The sequence below is a fragment of the Macadamia integrifolia genome, chromosome 4 (genome assembly GCF_013358625.1).
Source record: "Macadamia integrifolia cultivar HAES 741 chromosome 4, SCU_Mint_v3, whole genome shotgun sequence".
In the NCBI taxonomy this organism is placed as follows: Eukaryota; Viridiplantae; Streptophyta; class Magnoliopsida; order Proteales; family Proteaceae; genus Macadamia; species Macadamia integrifolia.
In genome coordinates this window covers 31,355,883-31,378,155 of record NC_056560.1, presented here as the reverse complement: position 1 = coordinate 31,378,155, position 22,273 = coordinate 31,355,883, and the positions used below count along the sequence as shown (strand labels likewise).

The window sequence follows — 22,273 nt, the reverse complement described above, 5'->3', positions numbered from 1 at the left end:
TTTTTTTTTTTTTTTTAAGAAAACTACAATATTAATAAAAATGAAACATAGAAACAATATTTGTTACAACACTTTAGGTTCTTGTTTGTCTAGCAGAAGTGGAAAGATTATGACCTACTGTAATAACATTCCAAATCACTTGGGGCGAGAAAATGAATTATGGACGCACTTATTTAATAGTTAATAGGGTTTTATTAATCTCACAAAGAATGATGTCATTGATTGTTTGGTTATGTTCATGTCAAAAAATTCATATGTGAACCTTAGGAACTTGGTCAAATAAGGGGTAAAATGTAAAAGTAAATTTTGTAATGTCATTTTTTTGATAGGTTAAAATTTCAGTTTCAAATTGATACCCTTAGTTGAATGTGATCTTTAGTCAAGTGAAGGGTAAAAAGCAAAAGTCAATTTTCTAACATATGAGTTTTTTGTGGGTAGGTTTCAGTTTTGTTTTGGGTTATAAATTGACACCCTTAGTCAAATGTGTCACTTAGGAACCTTGTCAAATAGGGAAAATAAATAAATATTAAATTTCTGATGTGTGATTTTTTTTGGTAAGTTTCGATATTTTTATTTCAAATTCACACCATTAGTCAAATGTGACATAGGAACCTTGTCAAATAAGGAGTTAAATGTAGAAGTTAAATTTCTAATATGATTTTTTTAGTAAGTCTCAATTTTTGGTTTCAAATTCACACCCTTTGTCAAATAAGGGAGTACAGAGTAGAAAGTTAATTTTCTTATATGTGATTTTTTTTTTTTTTGGACAGATTTCGATTTGGATTTCAAATTGACACCCTTAGAAAAATATGACCCTTAGAAACCTTGTAAATAGGGGTTAAAAGTAGACTTCAACCTGCATGGTCATCATCATGGTAAATACAACTTACTATAAATTAAAAAAAAAAAAATCACTTCATTTTGCATAGGACGTCAATCGATACTTTTTTCCATGAAAAGGCCAATGAGAACGCACACAAGGGCATCAACATACAAGATTTTTTATTTTATAGGGGTGATGCAATAAATTTGTGTATCCGTGTTTGGGTGCAAAGGCCATACATGACCGAACAAATTTTTTCTCCCATTTCTAATATGTGATTGAATTACTTGTGAAGTAAGTTATGAGAAAAAAATATGAAAGACTTTTTAAGAGAAGATTGGTGTTGTTATTTTATTTTTAAAGGCAATTTTTTCCCATCTGGGTGACAATTTTTTATTTTATTTTAAATGTAATGGGTGTTACATGCAAAGTAATGGTGCTTAATAAAATGAATGCATGTAATTAGGGGAATCTAGTTATTATTCAATATAAATATATATTTATTCCTTAATGACCTAAGATTATGAGGGAAATTCATCCACCTGTAGATGAGCTGTCTCCATGGATTCTGAACCAATTCTTTTCGAATCGGTTGATATGTACTTGATTTTTTGGTTTAAGCTGATTTATATTTGATTTCTAGGGTTTTAGCTGATTCTTGACTGATTTCAACTGAATCTAAATTGAAATCCATGAAGACTCGCTGTCAATTTTGCTTACTTGAACAATGGTTTACTGTGGGGGTGTCAATTCCGGGCCCGCATTGATAGGCCCAACCGAGCTTGATACATTTATTGCCCGACTTAGACCGACCCGATTATTAAATTTGTCGGGCCTAAGTCTGGCCCATTTATAAATAGGTAGTACATGGTGCAAGGGGTAAGCCTAATGTGCCTCCTGACTGGCCCAGTCTATTTACAAGCCCGACTTGGATCGACACATTTAGTCCGACCATTTATATTGGTATTTTGATTTTTTTGGGATAGAATAAGGTATATATTGATATTTTATCAATTTTTTACTATAATTAAGTGTAATATCTTTTCAAAATTGTTAAGGATTTAACAAAATAAATTAAAGTATCTTAAATCTAAGAAAAGTAATGACTGTTTAAGGCCCGTTTAAGGCTTTATTGATACATTACCCCTGTTTAAGGCCCGATAATAGTTCGATTAGGAAAAACCCGATTAAAGCTCAAAACCCGTTTAAGCCCGACACAACACCGACCAAGACCGACTTATTCCTTAATTAGGTAGGTCTTGGTCCGAGGAATAGGCCCGACTAGACCCAATAGAGATCTGCCCGGCCCAATCAATTGACATCCCTAGGTTTATGAGTCAAAAATTTAGAAAAAAATAATAACCCAAAGGGATAACTGAGTTGACAAGAGACCTTCGCCTCAAGAAATGTGCAATTCTGAGTTTGACTTTTTCTCCCTCCAACCCTATGAAATCAAAAAATTATGCCCCTTTGGTGCTCTGGTGGGTATCAATACGTGCTGGAACTTGAAATATTTAGTGCCACGTGTAAGATAGTGTATCCTTGAGATTACGGCACTTCAATGTCTACACAGCCGTGTAGCAAACGAGTCACACAGAGAGAGAGAGAGAGAAAGAGAGAGAGAGAACGAGCCTCAGCCGTCGTGTCAAGGTTGTCCTAAAAAAAAGGGCGTACGTACTCAAGCCCAGCGTCTAAACGCTATATAAGCTCTCTCTCTCTTTCTCTCCCTCTAACCCACTTCGCGTCTTCGTTTTACCTCATTTCTCTCCGATCAGAAACATCTATATGTGATGTTGAGGTTGTGGAAATGGTATCAGAAATGTTTGACTGTTCATCCGGTTAAGACCCAGATCATCAGCTCCGGCTTTCTCTGGGGTGTTGGAGATGTTGCCGCCCAGACCATTACCCATTCGACAATGAAGAAATATCGTCTGAAATCTGTGAGTAGCCATTAATTGAACCGTAAGGGCCTAAACTGTTCTGATTTTACTTATGGATTTTGTTTCGGCAATTGGTTTTGATTCACTGTTCTACACGATGGGTATTTGTTGTTTTTTTAGCTATAGTTTGTTGATATCTTGCTTTGGGTCTTATATTAGAGGCATGGCTGTTTTTGGAATGTACTAATTGTAGACTGATCGCCCTCCTCTCGGCAGTGCCCGAACATCTACTTGAACCCCTAGCCCTACGGCTTTTTGGAAGAGCTTGGTATAGCAAAAGATACTTTCCATGTTCCCTTCTCTTGAAACCTAACCGTCCCAAGGGGAAGTGATCAGCTACCACTTCCTCCTTCTTGGATTGGATGAAAAGTAAACTGAAATTAATAACTAAATATGGAATGATTTGGAGTTAGTGACATAATCATGTGGGATAATGATTACAAATAATGCTTTTTTTAGGTTTGAAAATTTCACTCCCCTTACTTTTGATTTCACTTGCAACCAGACAGAGTCAAGAGTGAATTAGAAAGTACACATGACCGAAAAATGTTGCACCCATATCTTTATTGGTACAATAGCACAAGCTGCAGATTCACAAGAAATTACTAGAATTCCAAACGTACGAGGGAACTCTAATACTGGTGCTCATATCTGAGTATATGAATAGTATATATAACTTGGATTTGAAATTGTAAAATAAAAATTGCATCTAAGAATTATCATTACTAAATATGGTGAAAAATGTAACTACTTTATCCAATCCTGTCAGGTAATCATTATAAAGTGTCTTTTATAGGTTTGAAAATTTTCGCTTCCCTTCCCCTTAATTTCCCTTGCAACCAAAGAGCTTCTGCTGGTATTTCATTTGACGTGTTGTCATGCTGATGGGCAGGCTGGGATGTTTGGTGTTTTCCACTTCCCCCATCTTATGTTGTTGTGTGGATTATTGCTTTCTATTCTATCTCTGGGAATGTTATCATTGGTTTTTTATTGGTAAACTAGCTAGAGGTTTCTTGATCCTTTATTTCTAGAATTTCAGACAGACATGAAGTTCTTGGAAGTCTGAATTCATTCTCTCCTACTTTGATTTTGGTTACATTAACCTGCAGTTTCCTGTTGGAGATCAGGGTTGATTCCTTGTCAAACCTCAAGAGAACTGTTCTTTACTGAATTCGTAGCCTTTTTTAAGAGGTTCTCTCCATGATTTGGAGCTTAGGTCATTCCTTCAGCACTGTAGAACATGTTGAATCTCAGTTGAAACCTATTCCCAATTGCATTTGAGTTTATTGAGTTGGATACATACTATTTCACTTGAAGAGAAGAAATGAGAATGATATGTAGCATTGACATATTTGCTAAGAAAATCCAGTGCTTTTAAGATGTTTTCTTATCAATGTATATGCTAATTGAGCTTTAACATAGTGCATCTCTCAGCCTGAATTTTTTTTTTGGGGGGATGAATAAAATCAGCATGAAATGTTGACCCAAGTAATACTTGAAGTTGATCAGTTTTGAGGAGATCAAGACTAAGATTATGTTGTGGACTGTTTCATAAATTGATTCTTGTGAAGGGGTTAGATTCCCAATTTCTTCTCATTGTTGTTTCTCCAAAAAATCTCCATATGATGAATGTCCATCCGATGGAATTCTAGCTTCTTATTCTTCCTTCTAAACCTGATGAGGTCTATTTCTTCATTACTGGATGACTCATCTTTTCTATTTCTATTGAGCAATCAAGGTTTGCAATGTCTGATACCCTGCCTATGTATCTCACTAACAGAGCAAGTGTTTGTGATCAGTATATTGGCTTTCCTCTAACTTTGGAAGTTCCATGGGAATGAAGTCAATTGACTTATAGTAGGGATATCTGAATTGTACAGTCTTGTGTTGACTGGTGGCAGCTTACAAGTTATTCTCATATCCTAATGGTGGACTCACTTGTGGGCTCTTTCCTCAAGATTGCCTCATGCAGGCTTTGCACTCTCTGCTTCATCCATCTGCAGACCCTGAGCAGAACCATCTATTGGGAAACCTTGTTTGTTGTATTTTGGTGGGTGAAGCAGGTAGGTTTGAATAGTGACTATCATACTTTTGGACACATGCGATACAACTATAGAAATTTAGGTATTTTTCCATGTTGAAATGTCTTCACATAAATATGATAAGTGATGTAGATCATAGATGGACAGAGAAAAGGAAAGGGTATGGTTCATCATTGAACCAATTTTACCTAACTAAGCCATGCAATTGGAATTATTTTCTAATTTATAGTTACTTTTTTATATGGGAGTTTTAGATAGGATTGGTATAGTAGGAGATTGGTTTCTTGTTTTACTGTTATTTTCCCAATTGAGTTCTCTCTCTTTTTTAGAATGTAATTGGGGGACTTTTATATTTCAATATGCATGCCTCCCAACGATGGAGATTAGAGTTGAATAATGACTTATGGTTTGAAGTTTACCTTATGGGCTGTGACTGTGAGTTGTGTGTAACTACGTTGGTCAATACCTCCCTATCTCCCTTCTTAATCCCAGGTTCCTTTCTTCTTTCTTGTCCATTGTATTGTTTCTTTCCCCCAATTCTCTGTATCTGCGGTGCTTGCTGGTTTGAGAAGGTTTCTGAAACCCCATCGACCTCTCTCTTCCCTCTCGCTTTCTCTCTAATACTCTGGGTGTGAGTATCTTTGACTTGAGCGACTTCAACCCTAGATTATGCCTTGCTATTAGCTGCTCTGTTGAGAGGAAACCAGCTGAAATCAAGAACTGCTCTGCTGTTACCACTTCCCCTGGTTTCAGCAAGGCATTGATGAGATAACTTTTCAGGGGATCTTGTGGGTCGTAATCAAAGGGTCTGTAGATGTGAACCTTCTCGTAAAATTTCAATTAATTTAGATGCTTGGAAGGAGAGTTCAATAGATCTCCTCCTGATTCTGATCTCCGTGCATAGGGTTGAGGAGTTGTGTAGAAGGTCTTTCCTTCTTTTTTATTTTTTATTTAATTAAAGGCAGATTTTATAGTTGCACAAAAGCCCATGTCTTCCTATTTTGTTACATTCCTTCCTCATCCCTTCATTAGTTCCCAGGAATACCACCCTTTTAAGTAGTTGCTTCCAGTTATGTCATAAACTCTAGTTTTCTTCACTTGATTGCTTATGAATTTCAAGATAATTACATAACTGCCAATACCTTTTATTGTTGAACCATTTATTGCTTGGATGAGCCCATGGTGATCCCAAAGCAGAGTTTACGATCCAAGATTGGATCAATTGGTATTAAAGCCAGACTTGGCCATGGAAGCCTACGTTTTCAAGACTAGAGTTCGTTTACCCAACAGAAAAACTTCTATTTTATTCATAGAGGAAGAGCAATAAAAAAAATTTCATCTTACGGTCTATGTTGGAGATATTATTAGAGATCATTAAATCTGAAGATGATGTTTAGTTGAATTTTCAATTTCTCAATATTGTGATGGTGCCTATTGTGAGATATTTAAGTCTTCCAAATGTATCATTAAAGTGGGTGGAGCACATAGAAGCACGAAGGGGCATTATTGATCGTGAAAAATTTTTGTGCACCCTACATCTGCATCACATGCGTTAGACATTCGTTATTCAAGGACTGATTGGCGAAGTATGGTTGAAGCCAAAAGAGGCAACACTGGCAATTCAGACACAAGTAGAACCGCAAGTAAAGACAAAGGAAGACAAGAAGATTGTGGTTTATGGCATGGATACAGCCCTACCTGTTCGATCCCCTTGCAAAGAACATGAGGGTGTAAATCATGACATGGATACAAGCACATCAAGTTTGTAATTCCACTGTAGTTCTTCAAAGAGAGCTCCACGACTTAAATACTGCATTCCTAACATCTGTGAACTGCTTGAGTTTTATTATGGGCTGAAACAGGATGTACATCATGTGAAGCTTATTCTTTGACAGAAAGAGAAGATTGTATGGTTCATCATTGAACCAATTTTACCCAAACCAGGCCAAGTGATTTGGATTATTTTGTATATTTTACCTATGTTTTTACATGGGATTTTAGATAGGAAATAGGAGATTGGTTTCCTTTAGGGATTAGTAACATAGGAGATTGGTTTCCTTGTTTCCCAGTTGGGTTCAATCTCTAAATAATTGTCAAAATCCTAAATATGCATTGTGGTATGCGCTGAATTTTGGTTTATCTCTTTTTTTATGTAATCTGATAATAATTTGAGTCACACTGTTTTCTTTTGTTTTCATGTAGTGACATATGTCTTTGTGCAGAAGGATGCAGATGAGGAGTTTAGGATAAACTGGAAAAGAGTGGCCATCACAAGCATGTTTGGATTTGGATTTGTTGGACCAGTAGGTCATTTCTGGTTAGTCTTTCTCCCTTTCTGCTATTAAAAATCCCCCACCCCCTTAGAGATTACTGTCAGAAAATGACCATTTTGAGTAGAATGGTCAATTCCCTACTCAGAATTTATTTTTTACAATTCTGATCCTATGATTTATTCCCTGCTATTCATTGTTACTGCCCCAGAAAAATGGGGGAGGGGGGATTAATCAGGACTTAGGGTGACTATAACCAGTTTATTTACAGATCTATCCGAGATGCCTTTGAGCGTCCCCTTCAAAGCAGCTACTGGAAATAATATCAAATAATCAATGATCACGGCTTATCCTAATCCAACTTAATTTCTATCCAGATTATTAAGACATTAAAAGTTAAAACTAAACAATTGAAAAGGAAATAGCTGTATAAATTGGATGTAAAAGTTATATGTCTGAAGGTTTAAGATGATGGTAGCTGACCATGATTTATTTGGAGTTAACATTGTTAGTTTGGCAGGTCTCATGCTTGAATCAGTTGTCCTATTTTCTTTAAATTCTGCTTCTTTTGGGACCAGATTAATTAAAAATAAAGGATGAACTATCACGAAATGAATGGAGAAGGGATACTTGATATAATAAAAGGGATGAAATATTTTAAAAGACTTGCGTTTTTTTTTTTTTTCCCACAAAACCTTCATGTATATACTTGCTGCCAAAACTTTTGTTCCTTATTTGTCTGAAACAATAGCTAACGGAAAAAGAAGAAAGATGAAAACTCAAGATCACAAGCCAGACAATCACAAATAGGAGCACAAGGAGAAAAAAAAACTTACAAGTATGAAAATGAAAGTCAGTTTTCATTATTTTGATTTAGTGCAGCTTTTACACATTTTTTTTATCAGTTCATGTTGTGTTGCATGATACTACAGATGGATTAGAGTTCAAGACAAGCAGACAACCTGGCTTAATGCCCTCATGCAGAGATAATATTAGAATTCTTTATGATGATTTTATTAGTTTAACAGGTGGCAAACACAATAAACATTGCATAGTTTTAAAAGATGGAATAAGAACTGTCATTTTAAGATTTATTCTTTGGCTCGGTAGAATTATTCATTGAGATCAAACTTGCGTGCAAGAGGGGGGAAGGTGGTAAAAATAGTGAAACTGTTGTCACTTCTCATTGCTTTTCCTTTTGGTGTAGGTATGAGGGCTTAGACCGATTCATAAGGTTGCGTCTTCATCTACAACCTAATTCAATGCGGTTTGTTGCTACTAAAGTTGCAATGGATGGTATAATCTTTGGGCCTCTTGATCTGTTTGTGTTTTTTTCATATATGGGGCTTTCCATGGGCAAGAGTATTGATCAAGTGAAGGAAGATGTGAAGAGGGATTTCCTCCCAGCCTTGATTTTGGAGGGTGGTATCTGGCCACTAGTTCAGGTTGCTAATTTTCGATTTGTTCCTGTGCGATATCAACTTCTCTATGTGAATGTCTTCTGTTTATTAGACAGCGCGTTTTTATCATGGCTCGAACAGCAACAGGATGCTCCTTGGAAGCAGTGGATAACATCATTTCTAGCCTTGGAAGAGCAAGAAGGCCAGGGCTGATGATGTCTTTTGATGTTCTCTTATATCTTTCTCAAGATCGATGATCGTAATGGAAAAAATGTGTGCCTAAATGGTCTTGTAAAGTCGAAAGAATTTCATTGCACCCTGAAATGGCATCATGTGTTTTTTAAGGTTGGGTTTTGGGGAAATGATGTAAACTAATTTCAAGCTTTACGTATTGTAATGCTATTGCATCAGACAGGACCAAAATATTGCAATCTGTTCAACTTACTTGTGCCAAGTGAGTCCGTATATTTCTGAGGCAAATAAAAGTTGCGTGATAATGAAAGCCTTCATGTTTCGGTGACTCGAGCACCAGAAGTCAAACATGAAGAGAGATACACATTGAAGTTGCAGGCTTGCAGCATGTGGTGTGAAATAGTGTTCACTTTATTTACTTGTTTTTTAACATGAGATATTTATTAGAAGAAAACAATATATTACAACCAGGTTAAGGGCCATGCAAATGCAGCGATAAACTAGTTTCGCTCAACCGTGTGGTGAGGTTCACCGTGTGATCCAAGGGTCCAGAAACCCTGTCACCCCTCCCCCCTTTCCCGTGGCCCTGATTGGCTGATCACCCGTGGTGAATGGGAATATGTAGGGAAATTTGGTCCAAGTTTTTTCATTTTATTAAGAACTATTTTTTCCAGATTCAAAACAAGAATTTGTAAAGCTGTCACTAGGCAATAGGTGCAACTAAGATGGTATTGTTTTCGTTTCAGAAGTTCTGGGACGATCTTACTGGTTCATTATCATCCAGTTTCCTTCTAAAGAGCACATGGTTCCAGGTCAAGTTCAATAGATTTCTCCACTTCATTGTACACCATCCAGAACAAATTGCATGGAATGTGTTTCAACAGTTCAAATATGATGAAAAGTTCCACTGTCCTGGTAAATCATGATTCTATAATTCAAGAGGAATAATACAGATATGGTCATATTTCTTTATCATGTCGATGAATAAGCCTAGCTAGCATATGCCATTGTCATATATGGCCCGTATAACTCTGATGATTCCCTTAAATAAAACTCTCCGGTGTAAATGGTTAGAACTCAGGAATTAGTTTTTATCAATTATCTACAGAAAACTAAATGAATACAACCACAGCTAACCCAAGTCGTTTCCATGTCTACTGAACTTGCTGAGAATTACTTTCTGACCTAAGACATTAATAAATGAACTATGGTGTCGTCCGAGGGGTACTGTTGGTCGACAGCTAACCCCAAGTCGTTTCCGTGGCTGCAGAACTTGCTGAGCATTACTTTCTGACCTGAGACATTAGATAAATGAACTATGGCCTCCTCCTAAGGGTACTCTTGGTTTAAACATGGCAGAAGCTCTCAAATTAGGGCAATGCTTGAAACAGATGCTCTGAAAGGAAAGATAATGGATTTGTCAGAAATGTAACAGATTTTCAGCCTTGAAGCACAATACCAAGAAAAAGGTGTATACATATATGAAACTTGAGAAAATTAACATTGAAATGCAAGGAGCCTCTTCAAGCCTTGTTTATTGACAAAACCTTCATATACCTGCTGGATTGATGGGCAGAAGATAAATTTTGAAATCATGATAGAAAGGGACTATGAAATTACGGAAATTGAATTTATTGTCATGTTAAATGGACCCAAAGAGAAATCAGAAGCTCCAGCCCTGATAGCTCATTATTCCCAAAAAAGACAGGTTAACTAAAAATTACAGGAGTGAGTGCAGCACTAAATTAAGGACCAAGGGAGGATTAAATAGCAAAGCATCCTTTTGAGAATTCTAGTTGTGTAATGTGGCCTATTAAGCAGGATTTTAATATTGAAGTCTTGGTTTCCTGCGTAGCCCACATAGGAAGGTTTCATGAATGGTCCTAATATCTGCCATGTGGCAGATAAGACGTGGCCCAAAATTTTCTGACAGGTAGGGGGCCAAAGTCCTCGGCTCACATGTCAAGTCTCAGCCCTAACAGAGTCGAACATGTGGAAGTCTTAGATTCCATTAAAAAGTCAAGATTTTGGAGAAACGGTTGAAAATAAATGGACTGTCGTGACAAGAAGGGAAAACACAAATAAATTATATGATTGAATTTGGTTCTGAAGGCTGCAAATTAACTGAATGAAAATAATAGAGGAATCAAAGCCTGACAACATCTTTCAAGTTATAGCTTGATAACATAATTCCCACGAAAGGCTGTATACAACTAAATGAAGCTTCATACCGTTCAACTATGCTTTGATTGCATTTATCCACCAGTAGTGAGAATTTAGCCCAGGTTTCATCATTTTTTTTCCTGGGGGTGGGGAGGAGGGAAGGGGAAGACAGCCTACATATCCAGTCATCCAGGTTGGTTCCAGAATCTAGTACTAACTATGATCAGTCGGAAAAATAAAATTCTGTAGAAATATAGAAGGAAGCATGCTGAGATGTACCAGCAAAAAGTCTCGATATATTCAGCCAAATATGTTCCAACCATGCTGCGGTTTGGGTTCAGGTTAGACTTTGATTTGGAAAGTTTAGATTGTCTGCACCTTCTTGGAAAGGTGATGCAGTAGATAGCTAGCTAATTTAATGAGGATTTGTCCAGGAAGGGAGGGAATTAAAGAGATGTAGATACAGAAAAGGACAAGCAAGGAGTTTAACATACCGGAATGCTCAGTAAGAGGCCCTGAGGATTGATCAGGACGGGTAGGCTTCTTCTTGCAGATACTGGGATAGACTTCAATGACTTGAGAGCTTTTTGAGCTGATATCCTCATATATTCTGAACAAAACTTTGTCCTTTCTGTTACTTGATCCTTCTCACTGGCTGGGGAAATTTTCTGCTGTCGACATTCTTCTGTTATTTGACATTTTGATAGTTTAGATAGATATAACCAATCAGCATCAATCATATAGCGGACCCTAGCTCCTGTGTCATGACCCACCACACAATCATGACTTCGGCATTCGGAGTCCCACTGGGAACAAATGTTCTCCACACAAGATATGTCCTTTGTACTTGTTCGACATAGTTTCCATGTGACCAAGAATCTGTTCATAAAGTGACAAAAATTCCCAGATTCAAGTGGTTCACTTGGAGATGCACTTTCCTTTTCATGCCCTATCTCAGGTTCAGACGTAACTTCAGTTTTGGACCTGAAATGCTTGATTTCCTCCTGTTGCAATGAGAGTATGCTTCTATGGGAGAGATCGCTAAGAATCTTGAGTCTCTTGGCTTCATTTAGAACATATTTTGAAGAAGTTGCATCCAGAAACAACACATCCGAGACAAACTTTTCTGAATATGATCTCCCATCAACAATAATTTGATCTATTTCACTAGGTACACAGTGCTTCTGTTCTTCACAAGAATACATCCAAGATGATGAAATCTTTGATGGCTGAGGAGAATTAGGAGAACTGCATACTAGGATCTTTGTGCCTTTAGACCCCGGGGCCGCACAAAGGTAGCAACCAGCAGCAGTAAGGGAACTCTGCAAGATTGTCAAACAGGGCCATGAACAACTAGAACAAATCTATAATTAAGCACATATATTTTAAGGGCAGGGGACCGCCACGCAGCGGTGTGGGATGGAATCCCCATGCCAAGCCATTGGAAGAGTTGGAGATGGTGGCACATGGTTTGTATAAGGGAAGGGTGCAGAGTGTTAGGGAAGAGAGACAGTGTGAGGGGGTGCATGACGGCGCTGGTGGGGGATACCTTTCCCATAACTTGTTCAATATTTATGAATGTTCAATAAAATAATTTTACTGAAAAAATGTTTCCTTCTATATGGGTCTTGAGCATACATAAAAGACTAATCATTTTGGCAACCACATTCTCAGAAGGAGGGATGGCAGATTTTCAATGTACATGCAAAAAGGTAAAACAAACCCAGAAAATTCATCCTCCTGAAATAACTTGCATTAGTTTTGTATTAAGATCTTCACAGCAATAAGGGAATTAAAAATTTTCTATTAGGAAAATGTACAAGGAAGTAGACATGCAAATCTCAGCTTTCGGATGGATGCATTGCTGAGAGGAGAATATTTTTGAAATTTACAGTTTCTGCCAGTAAATTAAACTGTTTTGAAACTTGTTTCATCAGCAAAGTTAGTTTCCAATTCAGATGATTTCCCATGTCATCATTCATTTTGGTATGGCACCCCAAAAAAATGCGATACCCATGAGTTTTGCACCCCATTGGCTCAAAGTTCAAGCACTACGGTGCTAAGAACAAAGTTGTCTTCTACTGTTCAACTCTATTTTCAGTTTTGAGTCAAAGGAGTAAGAATTAGATTTAGAATAGGAGTCTTGCGTCTGAGATACTGAGTTTAAAATCTGCAGCGATTTTAGTTCGCTGCACTTGCTACTTCAGTAAGTTTTAAGCTGTCTTTTTTGTTATTTTTATTTTTTGGGGGGTGCCGACTTGTTGATTTTAAGACTAGTGTTTTGTTAAAGTAGAAATTCAAAAAATCCTCTGTTAAATTTATTCACATCTCTGTATTCAGATTCCCTCAAAAGTATATAGAAATGATTTATACCATAGAGTTGTAGTCTGTCTGGCCAAGATTATCTAGGAAGCACTTTAATTCAAATTTCTTAGTTTTGGGTTAACGCTTTGGTAATTCAAGTTTCTAAGATTATATTAGGATTCTGAAAGACTTCCATTTACGAGTTAGTTGGCACTCGGTTCTTAGTTGTCAGTAGATGAAGATGGTTTTCAAACCCAGGTCTAGGTAAGCTGACACCTTGCTAATTTGATAACAACCTACTGACCACTTTCGTTACAATCTCAGAGGCTGTAGCTAAACCAGAAAACCAGAAACAAGAATGAAAAGAGAGAGAGAAAAGAGAAGAGAGGAAGAAGATGAAGTAAGCAAAGGAAGTCTCAAGAATGTAGAGCAACCTGAGATTCATTCAATGTGAATGCAATCTCAGGTTGTCTTATGAATATATTACTTTAGGTCAAGAGGAAAGACAATAAAGCCCCCCACTTACATAAGGAAAATACCAAAAAAACACCCAAACAACCATAACAAGGACCAAATGGTCCCTGTCGTAGGCGCTATTAATAGTGCTATTCCCTGTTTGGGAATAGTACTAAAATCAACACTCCCCCTCAAGCTGGAGTATATAAATCTCCCATGCTCAGCTTGTTACAACCATAGTTGCCACGGCGCCAAGGCGAAACAAGGCGGTGGAGGGTTGTATAAGCGCTTAGGCGAGAAGGCGCACGCCTTGAGGCGAACAAGGCGACCAATTGTTATATTTTCCCTATTTTCTAACATTATTTAGTAAGCTATACATTCCTTGTAGGGGTGTCAATTCCTAAACCGAACCGGTAAAACCGGCCGGACCGAACCGATAACAACCCGGACCGAACCGAACCGAAGCCTTATTGGTTCGGTTCGGTTTCGAGTATTGTAACCCCAAAACCAAATCGAACCGCACCGAAAACCGGATGAACCCGAAACCAAACCGAAACCGGCTCAAAACCCGGACCGAAACCGAAACCAAACCGGTAAGAAACCGAAACACTCCAAAATTCATTAAAAAAATCAAAATTTGAATAGTTTTGTGTACATTTGTATGGAAAATTGAATCCAAACTAGACCAAAAACCAAAACAACCCGGTTACAAATCGATTTAAGAAACCGAAGTTCAACAATTCATCATTTGGTTGTTTCCTAATGGCTCCATACTGGCTTAAAAAACCGATCCAAACCGAAATGAACCTAATAAATCCAAACCGGTACCAACCCGAACCCAAACCGCACCGAAGCCGACACCGGACCGAAACCGATAAATCCTTAATGGGTCGGTTTCGGTCACTTCCAAACTCACACCGAAACCGGTGGAACCGGACCGAAACCGCACCAACCCGGACCGTTGACACCCCTAATTCCTTGTATCATAAAAAATCAAGATTAAGCAACATCAAGTCATTAAAAACCAACATTTAGCCATATTAAATCATAAAAAATTAGCATTTAAGTCATATTAAGTTATAAAAAATCAAAATTTTGAGAAATGTTCTATAATAAGTTTGACTGGTCAAATGATATTATTTTTACATGAGACTTTTTGTATCAGTTATAATATAAAACCAGCTTTCCAACAAGTCTAAGATTACTTAAATCTGAGTTGTAATGACAAAGTTATGCTCCGGTCAAACTTATTTTTAACTGCGCGAATGCTGTTAAAATCGCCTGAATGAAAATAATTTTATGGATATCAAAACAAAAAATTATTTTACTAGACTTTTGGTTTTTAGCAATGTTTTAACATGATAGAATTTATATAATTTTGATAATCAAGAAAAACTCCAGCATTTAAAAGTCGAAAATCGCCCCTATAACCAAAATCCAATTTTTCTCCTTGGACTGGGTGTTTGACTTTTTATCCTTTTAGAATTTGATTTTTAAACTATTTTTATTGGATTCAAATAGGGGGGTGTTTGCTTATTTATGAATAATATCTAAAGTAAATGAATATAAAAAGCATTTACTTAAATGATATTTAGCATAAATAAGTGCCAAAACATAAGGCGGCATGCAGTGCAATAAGGCGGCTGTCGCCTAGGCCCCAGGAAAACCGCCTGGACGCCTAGTCGTCGCCTAGGCGACACCTTGACAACTATGGTTACAACCATTGTGAAAGTTAGGAGCAAATAAGGACTTAGTGAACATATCAACCAACTGATTCTTTGATGAAACAAACGGGGTCTCAATCAGCTTCTTTAGAACGGCATCACGAACAAAGTGACAGTCCACCTCTATATGTTTGGTCCTTTCATGGAAGACCGGATTGCTGGCAATATACAAAGCAACTTGGTTGTCACAATGCATCTGCATAGGTTTGGTTACTGGAAATCCCAACTCCAAGAGTAACGAACGTAACCACATCAGCTCAGCAATAGTATGAGCCATAGCTCTGTATTCTGCCTCAGCACTAGACCGGGCAATAGTGGTTTGTTTCTTGCTACGCCATGTGACCAAATTACCTCCAACAAAGGTACAATATCCAGTGGTAGATCTCCAATCACTAGCAGAACCAGCCCAATCAGCATCAGAGTAGCCAACTAGATCCATATGCCGATTAGGACGATAAACTAGCCCTTTGCCAGGAGCCTTCTTTAGGTAGCGAAGAACGCGAACAGCAGCGTCCCAATGAGCCTTCTGAGGGGACTGCATGAACTGACTTAGAACCCCAACAACATAGGAGATATCAGGATGAGTCACAGTAAAGTAAATTAGCTTGCCAATTAGACTTCTGTACTGATGTATATCCTGAAGTGGTTCACCATCATCAACACCAAACTTTTGGTGAGGATCCATAGGGATATCAACAGGTTTGGATGCGAACATCCCAATATCAGATAGGAAGTCCACTACATACTTCCTTCGGGATAGATTGATTCCTTTCTTGCTTCGGATTACCTTAATCCCAAGGAAATACTGAAGTTGGCCTAGATCCTTTGTTTGAAATGGAAGCTGGAGATGATTTTTCACTTTAGAAATTCCTGCTTCATCATTACCATTAAGGATGATATCATCAACTTACACTACCAACACAACCAACTTGTCACCCCTGCGGCGAACAAACACAGAGTGATCAGAGTAACACTGAGAAAACCCACAAGTGACTATGGTAGCACTGAACTTATCAAACCATGCCCGAGGTGATTGTTTGAGACCATAGATCGCTTTGTGTAAGCGACACACTCGACCGTTATTCTCCCCCTGAGCAACATACCTGGGAGATTGCTCCATATAAACTTCCTCCTGTAGATCACCATACAAGAAAGCATTCTTGATGTCCAACTGAAATAAAGGCCAATCAAAGTTGACAGCAAGAGAAATAAGAACACGAACAGAGTTAAGTCTAGCAACTGGGGAAAAAGTCTCAAAGTAATCAACACCATAAGTCTGAGTGTATCCCTTGGCAACCAGGCGAGCCTTCAACCGCTCAACAGAACCATCAGAGTGATACTTAACAGTGTATACCCAACGACATTTCACCAGGTCCTTACTAGGAGGTAAATCTACTAGACTCTAGGTACCACGACTCAAGAGAGCATCCATTTCGACATCTATGGCACCCTTCCATCCAGGAATATGGAGAGCCTCAGTATGAGTACGGGGAACAAGGTTAGTGGAGAGAGATAGAGCAAGGCCATGAATAGAAGGTGGAAAGTGAGAGATAGACATAAACTTATCAATGGGGTAAACAACCAAAGATTTCTGAGTGCAAGAACGTATACATTTCCTGCTAGCAATTAGAAAGTCATCAAAGGGAACAGAAGGAGGAGCTTCACCAGAGGAAGGTAGCGATGGAGGATGTGTAGTAGCTGGATCAATAACCTCGCCACTGGACTATCCAAACCTCGTCTTGTGCCAATAAACCTATAGAGGAGGTGGAACAGGTGCACTGGTACTATGGGTATCAGGAATCAGGATAAGGGATGGAATGGGAGGAGGAGATGTAGATGACCACTCCTCAGTAGGTTGAGACACCAGTGAAGAAAAGAAGGAAGTGCCTTCATAAAAGGTCACATCAGCACTTACAAAGTTCGGGTGAGCAATAGGATCATAGCACTTGTATCCTTTTTGGGTACGAGAGTAGCCCAAAAAGATACATTTAGTAGCCCGTGGAGACAATTTATCCACATGCATATGAACTATGAAGATTGTGAACAAAACACACACACCAAAAAACCCAGGGAGGAAGAGGAAAACTAGGTAGAGTAGGATGAAAGATAGAGAAGGGAGACTTATTTGACAGAATAGAAGAAGGTATGCGATTAATCAAATGACATACAGTTAAAACCCCATCACTCCAAAAATACTTAGGAGCATGCATATGTATCATAATAGCTCGAGCTACCTCAAGGAGGTGCCGGTTCTCACGGTCAACAACCCCATTTTGCTGTGGGATATATGCACAACTAGTCTAATGAATCATGCCATAGGAATCACAAAAGTCAGAAATATCATTTTGAGCATATTCTAAAGCATTATCACAACGAAAAATCTTAATGGAAATGCCAAGCTGTGTTTTTATTTCATTATAGAATTTTTGAAACACGGATAGAAAATCAAATTTGTCCTTTAACATGTAAAGCCATGTGAGGCGAGAATGATCATCTACAAATGTAACAAAATAATGAAAACCAACCCTATTACTAACTCTGCAAGGACCCCATACATCAGAATGAACTAAAGAAAACGACGGACTACGAGACACTAATCGAGATGGAAAAGACACCCGATGGTGTTTACCCGACTCACAGGCCTCACACTTTAATTTAGAGACATGTCGAAAACTAGGAAATAAAAGCTGTAATCTAGGTAAGGCCAAGTGTCCTAGACGGCAGTGCCATTGGAATGGAGAGACATCCCAACAACAGTAGCGGCAGCAGAAGTGGGAGGACAGCCACTGTTGAGGTAATACAATCCATTCTTTTTACACCCTCCACCAATCTTATTCCTCGAGTGAAGATCCTGAAAAATACAATAAGAGGGAAAGAAGGTTACTGAGCAATTGAAAGATCTAGTCAATTGACTCAGAGAAAGAAGACTTAATAGAAATTGAGGTACATGTAATACAGACGATAAATGCAATGAAAAAGTAGGAGAAATAGTACCATGTCCAAGAACAGGGGTGGATGTATCATTAACAAGAATGACAGATGTAGAACTAGTACTAGATGAGAAGGTCTGAAAAAGTGATGACTTACTATGTGAGCGGAAGCACCTGAATCAATGATCCAGGGGGTAGATGTAGTAGAAAGAAGGGCTGATGTATCTGCATGAGCAAGGGTAGCAAAGGATGTGGAGGCACCATGGGATGTACTAGAAGAAGCCTCAAAAGAGTGCAAGCGCCGGAGTAAGTGGTTGATGTCATCGCATAGACTAGTAGTAGAATCTCCTGAAGAAGGTATAGGTGTAGTAGTCACTGGAGATACAATATCAATACCATCATCGGACACTGCATGATTGGCTAACTGAGTTGCCCACTCTGGCTTGCCATGCTTGGCCCAGCACGTCTCTATAGTATGGTTCGGTTTCCCACAATAAGTACACTGGCGACCTGTGCGATCCGAGGACTGTCCACTAGAACCTTGACCCATAGGACCACGTCCTCCTCCGCCTCCGCGACCGCGCCCATGACCACTTCCTCCTCCACGACGGCGCCCATGACCATGGTTAGCAAAGAATGCAGAATTATCTCTGGAAGGCTGATCAGATTTGGATGAGGAGGTGATGCACTGTAGTCGCGAAAAGGCATCATTCAGAGTAGGAACCATATCACCAGCAAGTAGATGGCCCTTCACTGCCTTCAGATCACTGTTCAGACCGGCCAAAAATTTGAAAAAGAAGAACTCGTTCCGCTGAGCCTTCAACTTCTCAATATCAGTAGTTAGAGGTTGGAAGACATTAAGCTCTTCCACCATTCCCCTAAAAGCACTGTAATACTCAGAGAGCGATTTGTTAGATTGACGAAACTGGAAGAGCTTCACATATATGTCATAAATCTGTGTCATGTTCTTCTCTTGGGAGTATGTTTCCTTCAGATCATCCCATACTCCCTTAGTTGTAGAATGGAACATAACATTGGCAGCTACATCTGGTTCCATACTGTTCCACAACCAGATCAGAATCAAGGCATTCTCCTTCATCCAATTGTCATACTTAACATCATCAGGCAAAGGAGCCACAGAAGTGGTATAGCTCAGGTTGCCTTTAGCCAACAAATACACCTTAACCGACTGAGCCTATAGAAGATAGTTCAAGTTCCCCTAGAGCTTGATAGAAGTGATCTGGACATTGACATTATCCGATGTAGACGAAGCAATATCAGAAGAAACAGTAGAAGTAGTAGCAAGTACAGTCCCAACCATGACAATCAAGTAGAGTGACTAGCAAGCAAGAGGATGAACATATCCAGATAGGTAGTAATGCAATTCAGATCTGAAACTTAGCATTCAATCCAACATTCCATACCACAACTCAGATCTGAACATGTAAGCATCAATAAACTATATCGGCAACAAGCAAGTATAAGCATCAATAAGCACTATTTGTTATACCGGAACCCTAAAACTTCCTACTTTAATGTTCAGATGCGGCACTGGAGGACACCAATACCAGTGAGTGTTGGGTTGCATACGTCTTTTGCCGAGGAAGGAAGGGCAACCCCACTTGCACCTGCTACCCATGCTTAAATAATTGGAAGGGATTCCGGACACGAAGGTGAAGGTCAGTCGAACCTCACACACACTGGAAACCCTGGATAAGGCCCCACTCAGACTGATGAGAGATCTCCATACAAAGTGACCAGTTCAGCCTTCACCGGCTGATGATCACCGGCGGATGGAGCATCCACCGGTGAACACCATACAATGAGTGCATAGGCCAATTTTGGGTTATTTGGCTGTGGGACCCGAGACCTCACGATCGTGCACCCCAAACCCATCCACATTAATGGAACAATATGTTAAGGAGTTGATTAATGTGGAAGGACACCTCGAAGCGGGCCCGTTAGTGCCGAATAGTGGAATAACCCGGTATTGGGTAAAAACCCATTAATTCTCCAAACAGCCCTTAATGGGACTTAAGTGGCTGTAAATAGGACTCTTACCATTCATTTCTACTCCTACCAAAATAGAAACAAGGAGAGGGCGAAAGAAGAAGGAGGAATCGGAGAGCAAGGGAGGAAGGCTAGGTCTCCATTCTTAAGGTAAGCTCATATGCTCATCTCTCCACACACACACACAAAAATCTCTCTCTCTCTCCCCTTCCCATTTCACTCTTTATTGGAAGTAATGGAGACCCAACCAAATCCCACCTACCCAACCATAAAGACTACATAATGGAAGGGGGAAATTAGAGTAAAAAACCTACCTTGGCAAGGTTATTCACTCAACCTTGGGTTTAAGGACAAATCCCTATAAACCCTTATCCAAAACCCTAAAAATTGGGGTAACTAAACCCTAAACAAGTGTTCTACTCAAACCCTCTACAATTTCCCATTTAAAATCCATAGTATGATGTTATAGTGAACTAAATTCAGCAACTACACTAAACCTAAGCTAGGTGTGGTGTGTGTGAGTGCCTCACATACAAACCCACTCTAAAAATCGCAAAAACCTAAGCTATAAACTATGTAAAGGAGAAGAGAGAAAGAATAGAGTTGGGTAATGACACCCCACTGAACAACATGCACTCCCACGGTCCCACCACCATACACAGGGGCCACAGGGCCTATAGGGCTGATCTGGGCAAGGAAACCCCGATTTTAACTTCACCGGTCAGTCGGCGAAGGCAGGGACCATCCACCGGTCAAAATATTACAGGATTTGCATCCCTTTCAGATTTGTCCACCAGTGAACTCACCGGCAGATGATCATCCACTGGTGAACCATTTTAAAGCTAACTTTTAATCCTTTTATTGGGGCATGAGTCCTAGTGTCCCACTCCTCTATGAATAACCGAATAATCTAAAAACATTATATATCCTAGGAGTGGAATCGAGAAGTGACGGGAGCACACAACACGAAACCATCAACTATCTACCGCCATCTAGAACTCGAGGTGAGGGGATTTTGTGTGCTTTTATGGAATGCTTGTATCATAATGCATATGTGGATGAATTATATCATTTTGCATATTATTATATTATTCCTTATGTAAAGTGTTGATGTGACATGAGAATGTGGATTATGATTGTGCATGTGTGTGTGACTGGGATGTAGGGTGGCCAACGGTTGGTGCCGGCGGCACTGCATGCTCAGGGTGGGTGTATGTGTGTGTGTGTGTGATTGGGGTGCAGGGTGGCCAACAGTTGGTGCCGGCAGCACTACATGCTCAGGGTGGGTGAATGTGTGTGTGTGTGTGTGTGGTGACTGGGGTGCCCGGCGGCACTACATGCTCAGGGTGAGTGTGTGAGTGTGTGTGTGGAGACTGGGGTGCAGGGTGACCAACGGTTGGTGCCGGCAGCACTGCATGCTCAGGGTGAGTGTGTGTGTGAGTATGATTGAAATGTGTTGTGACATATTAGAATGTATTGGGCTAGGATAACCACCCTAGTGCTACAACCCTTGCCAATAGGGGTTTACGTATTGGCTAATCCTCTCGTCCAACGGTCTGTGATTGGGGGACGATTTCCGGTGACTGAGGTGTGCAGATGCCAGCGTCGTGATAGACCCTCACACGATGTTTGATTTGGTGACGGGTATACCCTACATGCGATGTTAGATTCGATGTAGTGGTATTATGGGAGGGTTATTAATAGGGGTTTGCCGGGTAACGATGTGGTTCCGGAACCGGCACGCTCCTGACCTGCAACTAGCTTGTATCCCTGGGGACTGACAACGTACATTCATGACTGGGGATAACACCTATGTTGCAGTAGCACTTATACCCCCTTTGGACTTAGAAATTGTTGCTTAGAATTGCTTGATAATAAATGGATCATGTCATTGTATTCATATAATTGCATTCATATTGATGTGGTTGGACATGAATATTTATACTATTGCATTTTCTTGGATTGTCATGATTGCTTGTGTTACCCCTCACTGGGCTTCGTGGAAGCTCACCCCCCGTT

General features: G+C 39.3%; 2 protein-coding genes across 5 annotated transcripts in view; one reads left to right on the top strand and one right to left on the bottom strand.

Moving 5' to 3' along the window:
• Positions 1 to 8,929, top strand: part of LOC122076701 (protein Mpv17) — a 14,242-nt gene extending 5,313 nt beyond the window's left edge. Inside the window, exons 1-3 of one of the 4 annotated variants that reach the window (XM_042642153.1) lie at positions 2,515 to 2,763; positions 7,031 to 7,122; positions 8,283 to 8,929. In XM_042642153.1, the coding sequence (XP_042498087.1) occupies positions 2,614 to 2,763; positions 7,031 to 7,122; positions 8,283 to 8,688 (648 nt within the window). In that variant the 5' untranslated portion in view covers positions 2,515 to 2,613 and the 3' untranslated portion in view covers positions 8,689 to 8,929. Of the gene's footprint in view, positions 1 to 2,514; positions 2,764 to 7,027; positions 7,123 to 8,282 lie in introns of those variants that run through there. The other 3 variants (XM_042642151.1, XM_042642154.1, XM_042642152.1) reach the window with 3 other exon arrangements.
• Positions 8,930 to 9,559: 630 nt separating this feature from the next.
• LOC122077038 overlaps positions 9,560 to 22,273 on the bottom strand; it is a 46,427-nt gene continuing 33,713 nt past the window's right edge. Inside the window, exons 10-11 of the mRNA XM_042642781.1 lie at positions 11,325 to 12,152; positions 9,560 to 10,063 (exon numbers count right to left, since the gene is read on the bottom strand). Of these exons, the coding sequence (XP_042498715.1) occupies positions 9,971 to 10,063; positions 11,325 to 12,152 (921 nt within the window). The 3' untranslated portion in view covers positions 9,560 to 9,970. The remainder of the gene's footprint in view (positions 10,064 to 11,324; positions 12,153 to 22,273) is intronic.